This window comes from Poecilia mexicana, unplaced genomic scaffold, assembly GCF_051168715.1.
Source record: "Poecilia mexicana isolate PSO_F unplaced genomic scaffold, ASM5116871v1 scaffold_18, whole genome shotgun sequence".
NCBI lineage: Eukaryota > Metazoa > Chordata > Actinopteri > Cyprinodontiformes > Poeciliidae > Poecilia > Poecilia mexicana.
In genome coordinates this window covers 10495149-10506511 of record NW_028263387.1, presented here as the reverse complement: position 1 = coordinate 10506511, position 11363 = coordinate 10495149, and the positions used below count along the sequence as shown (strand labels likewise).

Here is an 11363-nt window from a genome sequence, read left to right as displayed (position 1 = left end):
AGGACGGCATACGCATGCTGCATTATCAGTTTCTTCTCAGATTATCTCATATTCTGCATACGTGGCCGTCTTTGTCAGGTGGCCAATGACCCAAAACGATATCTGCAAAGACCGGATTAGAGTTCAGATCTGAACCCAGAGAAGCATTTAACTTGCAGAAACTAAAGCTGAAGCAGTCTGTCTATGTAGTGATGAGCCTGAAATAAAATATTATTTATAGATGCTTCCTGGACTTCAATGTATTGATTTATCTCGTATTGGGCAAAACAATGCAAATAATCAAGAAAAGAAAATAAATACAATCATCTGATGCAATATATTTATTGCATCAAATTTTCTGCTGAATAAAAGATATGTAAACATTAATTAAAGGCGATGATCAAAATGTTCTTGTCTAAGTTTTTCAGGATGAAGTTCAATCAGTGCAGCTAGTTTTTGTTCCAAAGGTTGTGTCATGATGAAAGCCACGGGCACTTTCAGAGTTTCCCCCCAGTTAAAATGCAATTGTCTCCAATGAAGTGCATGTCCATGAAGTGTGAAGACAGGACAGGAAAATCCTCATCTTCAGTTTTGACACATCCGCCCTTCTCGCACTGGACGATTCAGGGCGTGAGCTCTGAGTCGACACGTTTGAAGTGACCCGCAATCTCCAAAGAGCCCAGTACCACCCAAGTTTGAACACGAGGAGTGTAAATTCTTCTTCAGCTTTATCGGATGAAATAATAAAAAAAAAAAAAGAGCTGTGGCTGGTCCATAAGACTTGTCCATAATGGAAGAGGGAACTTTGAGTCACAGAGATCAAGCGAATGAGAAAAACTCCCGTGGAGAACCCATCAACACTGTCCATCAATGTTGGAGGTGTCAGAGAAGACGGGAAGGTTACGAGGCCCCGGGGCCCCGCTTGTGAAAGATCTGGGTGGATTTTTCCTCTGATCTTGAACTCTGTCCACAGATGGTAAACAAGTTTGAGAGGATGAACTAATCATTTGTCAGATCACCGTAAAATCAGGTCAGATGACAACATGCTGACTGCTGGCATCTCGACTTGTTTTCTGTGAAAAACAAAGTCGGTACCAAGTTTACGTAGATCTGTTAAACTTTTTGCAGTCCTTTTGTTTTGATGCTGAGACAAAAGATTAATAGCTGAATCCCTGCTAGAAATGTACATGTGTATATTTGTGGTAAACAATAAATGTACAAGTTTTGATTTTAATTTTTTTTTTACAGTGCATCAATTGGTGCCGAAAACCGAGAGAAACTTCTGAAAAGAAAAGTCCTACTTGTGAGTTTCAACTATTTTGACGTTGCACGTTGTTTTACATAGTTGCTGTTAAATAACAAGATAGGTTACTATAGCAACGCAGATGATACACAGCTCTTCATAACAATGTTGCCAGTGTAATCCATTCAAGTGAGTAGAAATCAATGCATGGATGTACCTTATAAAGAAATAAAGAAATAACTTTCTTTGTTTCAGTTTCAATTGGTCAAATAATTAAAAACACAGTAGAAGATTAAATTCATGGCTGTGAGGAATGTTTGTAAACTTCTATTTGAAGCTGTAAGTGTGGAGATCTTTGTTGATAATAAGAGAAAGGGTCAAAACGACCCAGCGGGAGGAAGACAAGCTCGTGGTCTTGGTGTTCCGGTTCAGACAATGTTCTATTGGGAAACCCTGCAGCTAAATGGCTCAAAATGGTTTATTTACTTTGAACATGATAGCAACATAAAATAACAAGGAATTCAAAAGACACGTATTTTTGTACCACAGTGCTTGAAAAGGAGTAGAAGTTAGAAACTTATGAACTCCCACCTCATAAACTCATACAACACTTTCAGATGGACCCTCATTAATAAAACAAAAACATTTAACAAAGGACTTAAGTTATTTAGTTTTCCATTTTATCTGGGTTTACATATGTCTTAAATATATACATCCATAGCCACACACTCATCTGCCTTAGCCTTAATTTACATAAACACATTAGTGCTAACTCTCACCCACATTTCAGTATCTTGTGAAAACGACCTCCTTATATTTCCTTTTAAATTGTATTCAATTTTGACTTGTAAACTCCTCATTTAACTTGTTCAGTAATTTCACATCATGAATTGAAATAGAAAAGCTCTTTCCTATTGTGCGCATATTATGAATCCTTAAGTTTGAGAAAGTTATATCTTCTCTTCTCTTTCAAAAAACATGCTCTGTAGGAGCTCGGGTAACAGTTTATTTGAGCCATTTTAAATTCCACCAGATCTTCAAATGTTATTCTAGATTGTAAGAAGATTTTAAGGTTTCAGGAACATGTTTAAAAAATACCTGATCTCCAGTAGATCACAGCCAGGTCCCAGTTTAAAGACCTTTCAGCCTTGAGTGGCCATGACGTTATGGTCTTCCTGGCTGTAGCCTAACATTTAGACTGTTTGAAATAGCGATGGCTTTCTGATCAGTTCTAAACTAGAAAAGGGGTTTACCGGTGATGAATAACAGTAAATACATCCAATCCCTCTGCTTCTCCTCCTCCTTGGGCCTCTCTCTCTCTCTCTCTCTTTCCCTCATTGTCCTCCAGCTCACCTCTCCTCTGCTCCTCCATTGCTTAGTCACCACATGGATGTGTCATTGTTTCTATCACTTTCTGACTTTCATGCCTGCTGAAGCACAGCGAGAGCATCTCTGTGGTGCCAAACCCATGAAAAGATACAGGATTCACTTCTGTCCAACCCCCTCACCCGCTCCCCCCTCCACTCCAAACAACAGGACCTCCTCATTCCTGATGGATGGCGCCACTTTCCACAGCCAGGGCCACGGCCCACATGGCGACCACACCTCCACGGCACGGGCTTAAAGCCTCCGGATGTATAAGCGAGGGACCATAAGGAGACGAGGAATCGGAGAGAAGATGAAGATGGAGCTCGCCGTGGTTAACTGGATGGTGGCAGCAGCAGGGTTTCTTCTGCTCTGGGCCGGCGGTGGCTCCGCAGCGCCTCTTGAGTGCCACTTCAACTCCAGAGGTGAGAAATCCTATTTCATTTAAATGAATACTTTTTTTTTTTTTTTTTTAAATGATCTGAACTATGTGTCGTCCCAGCTCTGTGTGAGTTCGAGGGGAGGCAGTACGCCCTGGGGGAGACCTGGATGGATAACGCCTGCATGCAGTGCACCTGTTTGCACCCCGTTGGAGTCGGTTGCTGCGAGACGTGAGAAACACAAACACCCAGAATCGCTCGGTGTCCAGATGCACACAGTCCATACGTAACAGTGGAGGCACTCGTTCCCCTGGCAGGCATACGTTACAGGAATATTTTCCTTTTGCCAACACGATTCTGTTTAACATTAATGCTACGGAGCGGCACAGAGACTCAACTCCGATAGAGAAGCTATGAACCTGAAGATTAGGGCAAAGAGGCCTGCTCATGTTGTCACCATAAGACAAATGATCCAAAGAGCAGAAGAAACATGCAAAAATTATGATCAGTAGGAATGAAAGTTAGTTTGAAGAGTGTAAATATTTTTTTTATGTTTTTTAACTAAAAGTAACCCAAATGATCAAAAAATAGATTGTTCTTTCACATTATTTCAATGATTTTTTTTTTATTAGATTGTTGTCTAATATGTAATTTAAATTTACAAAAATCACGACATATATATATAGATATGTGTACAGCATTGTTTTTTTTTTACTCTTAAGGCGGCCCTAGTGTTGAAAAAGTATTTTTAGTTTAGTGTTTTACAAATACAATGAAGAATTAATGAATTTAAAATCTTTGATAAGGGAACAATAATTCAATAATTATTAGTTAATTAATTGCAGCTTTGATCAGTCTAATTTTTTACTTTTTAATTGATTTATCTTTTTTTTTTACTACAAATAATAAACTGTGAGTCACACTGCTTCATCCATGTCACTTACCCATCCGCAGTGCAAAGCCACACAGTATTTTCTTACGTTGTCCAACACTCCCCATTAGTGGAAAATGAAAAACGAGCATCACAGGAGTAACTAACATTTAAATTATACTTTTTTTGTGCGTGCTTGTGTTGCCACTCCTTGGTAATGGCGCCCTGGGTTGAGAGCCGTATCTATCTAGAGCACACAGTCATGGTTTATAGCTACATTTTCTGCACGTTTGAACAGCACACACGTTAAAAACATGCAGCGTAAGGAGGAGTACACAAAGACCGTTGTGTTGACCGTGCAGGGTGCATCGGCCGGTGGACTTCCCTGCCTGGTGCGAGGTGAGGGTGGAGCCGGTGACCTGCAAAGTGTTCCTGGTCCAGACAGCCGACCCCCGCCTGCCGTGCACCCCGGGCGAAACGGACAGGGACCCCAGCCACGGATCACTGCAGCTGCAGCTCGACGGGGGGATCCGCACGGAGACCAACAACAGCTTGACCTGCACCTAAATATCAGAAAATGCCTTTTTTTGTTTTAATGAACCTATATTAGACACCGTCTGTGAGTCTTGGCCTATATCCGTATTAGGAATCTGTCTTTGCAAAACAAAACTTCAGAAAAGCAGCCTTTTGTGTTTATGTATGACATTTCTCACTTAGCATTCTTCTTGCAAGTATTAAAGTAAATATTCTGCATCTTTTTAAATCTATTTTATTTCTATAATCAGCCGTGCTTTAAAAATTCAGTAAAACCTTTGCATATTTGACTGACTCAATATTCGTTGCTAAACAAAACTTTCGTCAAAACAATCCAGTAATGTAAATACAAGAAAGAATGCATACGCTATATGTATTTCTGCTCACCTGTTTTCTGCTGTAACTCATTTAACCTGGAGATGACACTCTTGTGTAAAATAAATAAAGGAAATTTGAGGTTAAACTTTTAATATATCTTTGTGGTTCTTATACGAGCTCAAAGAAAATAACTTGTACAGAGAAAAGCGTCTTGTATGAGTAATGCTGGCTTCAAATAAAAAAAATAAAAGCTGTTCGTTCATAAAGCAGTCTCAGAAATAAATAAACACCAAAAGGAAAAAGTTGCATTTTTCTAAAAATTTTAAAAAGCCAAAAAAAAAAAAAAAAAAAAAAAAAGGCGACATATACAGTTTGTTTCAATACAATTTGAATCCACCAACTCTGGATGCTTATTTCTTCTGGAAATATGCAACTCTGTGCAAATATTAGTTACCTGTAAAAGGAAAACACACACACACACACACGCACGCACGCACACACACACACACACACGCACGCACGCACGCACGCACACACACACACACACACACACACACACACACACACACACACACACACACACACACTCACAAGAGTCTGTAAAACTGTGCAGCTCTGGAGGTCAGATGTTGATGCTGTTGGTGCCAGTGAACTGGGACACGTAGGACGCCAGCGCCGGGTTCGTGGGCAGCACTTTGACGGGCAGGTTCCAGCTGAAGGTGTCCACGTCGACGTGCTCCGCCCCAGCCCAGACGGTCACCTCTGATTGGTTCTGAAGAACGGTGGGTGGCTCCATCGGCTCACGGGCTGTGACGAATTCAAAGTGCAGGCGCCACCTCAGAGTCACTGAAGAGTGAGAGCAAGGAGAGTCGATGAAGATGGCGTCTAAAAACTTTTAAAGTAAGATGTTTGATAAATGAATTGCTAATAACAAAAGAGGTAAAAAAAAAAAAAAAAAAAAAACCCTACTAATGCAATAACTGCTACAGTTGCAACAAATACTACGAGAAATCTGTAGTGTTGGCAACCTTCATATAAAACATATAATTAAATATTAATGCAGGTATGACATCAAGCATGAATGTGTAAATTAGAACCTGTTTCTAGAAAAAAACTTAAATAAATTAAAACTTGTGCACCCAAATATTGTTTTGACGTATCACTTGAGGTATAGTCTTTCCTCTAAATCTTTAATTTATATTAAATTAATTCCTCATTATGAGCATAGCTTATTTTTAAGTGGAGGCTTCTAAAAATATGACTACGACTGAAATCAACTTGAACATTTCTGATGGTCTGAAACTTTCAGAGGGATTTTCAAAAGCATTTTGAACAACTTGACGTTGGAACGTGACCTTCCGACTGACCGATGTCTGTGCTGAAGCCCGGCGTCACGTTGAGCGGTACGGGCAGAGAGAAGTGGCTGGAGGCGGTGTGGAGGCAGGACTCTACGTGCCGGCCGTGTCCGGTCACGCTGATGCCCTGTTCGGGTCGCCGCCGGTACTGCTGCTGGATCTCCTCCTCGCTTTGCAGGCTCACCGAATACTAGGAAACATATTCGAAGCGTTTTAGAGAATAAATCTTGGAAAGCAATGCCACAGCTACAACAGTAAACTCACCTGCAGGCAGGGAATGTCTCCCTCGGAGAAGTTGAAGGTGCCGACGATATCCTCCCCCAGTCTGTAAACGGTCTTAAAGATGCAGAACTTTGCCACTTTTCCTCGCGTGTTGGTGATATTAAACATGTCTGGGTTTGACGAAGAGCAGAGGAAATGTGTGTAAAGTACAAATGATGGAAAGGTACAACAAAAAAAAGATAGCTTTGTTTTGATCTGAGCCACTATTAATGTTTATAGTAGAGTGACACTGAACAGTTCTGTTTCTGAGTATCTTTAAATAAAAAAGACAATAGAGAAAGAAATAACACAAAAGACAAAAAAAAAAAACTAAAATAGAGAAAAATAAATAAATAAAATACAAAAAAGAAAGAAAAATTAAAAGAAAAATAAATAATAAAAATAAAGAGAAATAAAGTACAAAAACAGAAAGAAAAATAAAAGAAATAAAAAAATAATTAAAAATTAAAATAATGAAAGAGAAAAAACAAATAAAGACAAATCAATCAATCAATAAATTAAAGAAAAAGGAACAAAGAAACTATAAAAAAAAGAAAAAGAAAGAGAAAAGAAGACAAGAAAAAAGAAAGAAAGAGACAGAGGAGGAAGCAAAGAAAGAAAGAACGAAAAAAAAAAGGAAGTAGAGAAATAAAAGAACAAAGAAAAAGAAATACAAAAAGAAAGCAGAGAAGAAAGAGAATAAGAAACACACAAAGAAAGAAAGATAAGCTGATAAAAACTTACGAGGGCATCGTCTGGAGGTGGTGACCATCAGCATGTCCAGCGCTCTCTCCAAAGCTGTCGCGTCTCGCCGGCTGGCTTCCTCTTCCTCCAGAAACGGGTTGGAGGGAGAAACCTCTTCGTCCTGAGGAAACGGAGGCTCTGGCATTCCTGCGGGCCAGATAAGAAAAAGTCAAACTTCATCAGTTTTTACTCTTCACTGAATTTCCTCACAAATCTAAAGAACAGAGGGTCGGACAAAATAAAAGCGAATGCGACCGGAGGCGATCCAAAACTCTCTCACCCTGCAGAACCAGGACCCTGAAGGGAACTCGGAGCAGCTTGATGGGAGAGTTGACCCGCTGACAGCCGATGGTCAGCTTGTAGACGTACTTCACTGCCTGACCGCGAAAACTAGGAGGTCCGTCTACGGGAACCAGCTCGCTGTAGGAGTCTGTGACAGCAGAGATAAAAACCAACAAAATGAAACTGTTGTGAATGTGAGACAGACGCAGAAATCAGGACATCCAGCCTGTCTTAGCGGCAAATACAAATTTTAGCCAATTTCAATCGCTAGTTCAGAACGATAACACAGGTAGAGTCACGGGACGCAAGTGAGTTTTACTACTATTCTGGAAAAGAAACAAAATAATTAGAGTTGATATTTCAAACTAGCAAGAATCTTAGATTTGTTGGTAGCACAGTTAGCTTGTAGTGCTTGTGCATGATGCGTTCACTGACCAGATTATTATTTTTTTTAATTTTACACCAGCCAGTAAGAGTCAGGGCCAAAATATTCTATGCTCAAATGTGAAACCTCCTTTACACCCAATATTTAAATTTTATTTAGCAGGAAATTAGCAGGGAATTCATAAAGCTGTACAAAAACAACCAATAAACCTCAAAGCAACAACAGAAATCAGAGACTGATTCAGTCATACAAAAGAAAATTGCTTTAGGTGATCTCAGGTATATGTGGATATGTAAAAGATGCAAGGATAAAAAACAAAAACAAAAATAAAACACAGAAATCATGTGAAAATACGTACACGTTTTGCTTTCCCCGGGGTCAAGGCGCAGGTCACAGAACAGTATTTTGGGAGGTGTGTCCAGCACACACTGCCCTCGTTCTCCTGCAAAAAATAAAGGTGAAGACTTAGTGGCACATTTTAAATCCTTATCTTTGGACCTACTATCTAAATGTATTTATTTATTACTAATAAGTTTTTGCCAAATTCCCTTTCAGAGACATCCGTTCTTAAAAAAATACATATATGCCGTAGGGCTGAAACAATCAATCAGGCTAACCGTGATGAATCAATTACCAAAATAACTGTCAACCAACTTAGTAATCGGTTCACTGTATACAGGCTCAGCATTAATTAAGTCAAAACTGTACAGAAATGATAGATATTTACATTTAAGTTAAAAAGAAAAAAAAAGCTTTGTGACTATGTTCTACCCAGATAACATAGCTTTAGCTTCTCCCAGTTCAAATTCTGAAAAAAAAAGAAAAAAAAGAAGAAAATCCCCTAAAATAACCACCAGGTCAGCCCTTCATTGTATTGACGTTGAGTTGCATTATTTACAACAAATGATCAAGCGTACACTAAAGAAAAGTTTTAATTGCATTTTAGGCAACAACAGTTTTATCTTATATAACAAGGAAATTAAATGTGTTTATCTGCAATTTATGCAATTTCTAACATTGCATAAAAAATGCTTAAATGAAAATCTGCAAAATGTGCCACTTTTTTTCTCCACCATTCATTAGGGAAAAAAAAAACAAACAAAAAAATACGATAGCTTAATCAGTAACAAAAATAATCATTGGTGGCAGTCCTGATAAGTTGCAGATCTGATATCGGACACATGAATCTGGACCTTCGGCCCCTCTCTTTGATGGCTCACCTCTGCTTGGAATCAGCACGGTGTCGCTGTCGGCCTGGACGTCCTGCTTGTTGCCCTGCGCCGGCAGGGCCACTCTGTTCTCACTGGCATGAAACTGGCAGTGGATCTGGGCGCTGGCCCATGCCAACATCTCGCTGCCACACAGAAGACAGTGGTTACACCGGGGCAGGCTGACTGACTGAGATCAACGTTAGCATTCTTCAAACACAATTATTAGCACCCCTCCGTATAAATATGTGACAATTATCAATGAATGTTTTATTAGAGAAGCATACTGGCAGTTTGAAAGAAATGTGCTGCAGCTCTGCAACAGTGAGCTTTGGAGATTTCCTCCCTCCACATTGTCCCCACTGTGTGCCAAGCTAAATATGTTATTGCTGTGCTACTTCCGCGATTTGTGTGATTTGCTTTTTTCAAAGTGGACTGTTTGCACCTGAAGTTAAAAATAAAATTCACAATGAGGAATCTTTTTGTTATTACAGTCTCCGTCTTTGGTACAGGCGTCCTCAAGAACGGAGGACAAATATAGTGTTGATATTGTAAAAAGCAAAATAGAAACTTGGACTTTTATTTATTTGTTTAGTTCTTAGATTTTGAAGCTTAGATTGTTGTGTATATTTTTCATACCCTTTTTTTATGATATTTGATTTAATCCTAGAATTAGTGCAATTTCAGGTCTTATTTCTATTTATTTATTTATCTTATGGATAATATACGTTTTATAGTCAACTTTACTTTTACCTTCTTCAGATCCGTTTTTGGTTTTTCATTTCACTACAAATAAAACTGCAATTACTTTTCTCCGTGTTACTTTTTTTATGCCATCTTTCAATTAAAAAGGAAACATCAAATAATTTTTATGATATATACTTAGTTAATGTTTTGTGCGTGAACTCTTAATTGTTTCCAAACTTTGCAAAGCACACGAAAATTGCTCTTTAAATAAATTCGGTTGGCTTTAATTAGCTGACAATTTTCTGTACACCATCATACAAGATAAACAACACATCCATGTGATAAAGCCATATAATTTGAAAAAAATAAAAATAAAAAATCCCACAGGAGAAAAGTTGTACCTGCTGGCCGAGGTGGAGAGGTGAGACATCGGGTTAGTGAAGGTTATGAGGCACTCCAGGAGCTCCCCGGCCAGGAACACGGGGCCCCGGGCCATGGAGGCCACCACCTCGATCATCTGTGCCGTTAGACAAAACCAACGCTACCTCAACACATCTCCAAACGCTTAAAAATAAAAACTAGAGACAGCTGAACATAAACTACAACACTGTTTCCGAGCCTGTGACTCTCTCCACTAGCCAGTCAGTATAAAGAAGTTAACTTCTTCGGTCTCAATTTTTTGCTGGATTTTGTTGATTATACAGCAAATTGTTTTTACATACCTCGACGTCAAGCGATCTTGCAGTAAGACTTTTAAGGTTCTTAAGTCAAGAGAGTGCCTAAAATTTATTCTTTAGGCAAATTAAGACAATTTAACTGTGTCTTTGGGTAAACTAAGCATAGCTCTCCCTCCCTGCTATCGCCGAAGCTACAGTAAACAAAACTGAAAAAAAATGGATGCCGTCCACTTCCGCTTCTGCGCACCAAATCACAAACCATGAAAAAATAAAACCTCTCTAATATTTAGAAAATACAAAAATACAAGTCATTTTCTTAAAAATAATGGTTGTTTTAAAACACAAATTATATTGTCTGTCTTATATATTTTATATTGAAAAGTTAAAAGAAAAAATGAATTCACAGGGAAATTATTTGTGTCGGCCACGTTGTTTGTAGGACGACGAATATTAGAAAGCACCATTTGTCATAGACGTAAAGTAATATAATTGATCACAATAATTATTACGTCTATTCCATTTGTCAGTAGTAGGAACACGAAAGTGAAACTATGGGATGGAGCTAAATGCAGGGTAAAACTTATTAGAGGCTCAATAAGAGACATAAAACTGGATATGAGGTTCACCTTTAAGCAGAGCAATGACTCCAATACAACATAAGAATGCTTAGACAAAAGCACAAGTTATCTTAGAATGGCCTAGTCCAAGTCTCCTTATTTCCCAGTTTCCAAATCCTAATTTCAATTGCGAATGTATGGCAAGCAGTAGCAGTTTCTGATGACATGCAGCCGCCCAGGGCGTCATGTCGTCAGGGGTGGCATGAGCCTTGGCTCCCTTTCTGCTTCCACAGGCCAGGCTGTGAATGTCATGACAGCGCACCATTGAGGTGAGAAGCAGGGTGAGGTCTTCACCCAGGGCGCCAAACCGGTTAGAACCACCTGAAATGGTAAGTCCTAAAAAAACAGTTTTTAGTTATTTTTGCAAAGAAGAATGAGGGTGAAACATCTGTGTCTACATATGTAAAGTTGATGGAAATATTCCTTAAAACTTTCCAACCTGTAAAGTCCAGCAAAG

The 11363-nt window shown here is 39.0% G+C and overlaps 2 protein-coding genes across 2 annotated transcripts; one reads left to right on the top strand and one right to left on the bottom strand.

Annotated features, from left to right (window-relative positions):
* The first annotated feature begins 2231 nt into the window (after positions 1-2231).
* Positions 2232-4405, top strand: msmp1 (microseminoprotein, prostate associated 1). Its single transcript, XM_015010744.2, has 3 exons — positions 2232-3012; positions 3090-3198; positions 4201-4405. The coding sequence occupies exons 1-3, from the start codon at positions 2856-2858 to the stop codon at positions 4403-4405; spliced, it is 471 nt and encodes a 156-aa protein (XP_014866230.1). The 5' UTR covers positions 2232-2855.
* A 418-nt stretch (positions 4406-4823) lies between these two features.
* rgp1 (GP1 homolog, RAB6A GEF complex partner 1) lies at positions 4824-10503 on the bottom strand. The gene is made up of 9 exons (XM_088015838.1): positions 10335-10503; positions 10014-10129; positions 8938-9071; positions 8076-8159; positions 7331-7480; positions 7051-7197; positions 6310-6437; positions 6058-6235; positions 4824-5536 (listed from the first exon to the last, which is right to left on the bottom strand). The coding sequence occupies exons 2-9, from the start codon at positions 10127-10129 to the stop codon at positions 5313-5315; spliced, it is 1161 nt and encodes a 386-aa protein (XP_087871964.1). The 5' UTR covers positions 10335-10503; the 3' UTR covers positions 4824-5312.
* Positions 10504-11363: the final 860 nt, after the last annotated feature.

Excerpts from the sequence above, each read along its gene's own strand:
- msmp1 (XM_015010744.2), top strand. The coding sequence starts at position 2,856 with ATGTATAAGCGAGGGACCATAAGGAGACGAGGAATCGGAGAGAAGATG. Across the intron at positions 3,013-3,089 it reads GTGCCACTTCAACTCCAGAG|CTCTGTGTGAGTTCGAGGGG; the intron begins GTGAGAAATCCT and ends GTGTCGTCCCAG. Across the intron at positions 3,199-4,200 it reads GGAGTCGGTTGCTGCGAGAC|GGTGCATCGGCCGGTGGACT; the intron begins GTGAGAAACACA and ends TTGACCGTGCAG.
- rgp1 (XM_088015838.1), bottom strand. The coding sequence starts at position 10,129 with ATGATCGAGGTGGTGGCCTCCATGGCCCGGGGCCCCGTGTTCCTGGCC. Across the intron at positions 9,072-10,013 it reads CTCTCCACCTCGGCCAGCAG|CGAGATGTTGGCATGGGCCA; the intron begins GTACAACTTTTC and ends TCTGTGTGGCAG. Across the intron at positions 6,236-6,309 it reads GAGACATTCCCTGCCTGCAG|TATTCGGTGAGCCTGCAAAG; the intron begins GTGAGTTTACTG and ends TATGTTTCCTAG.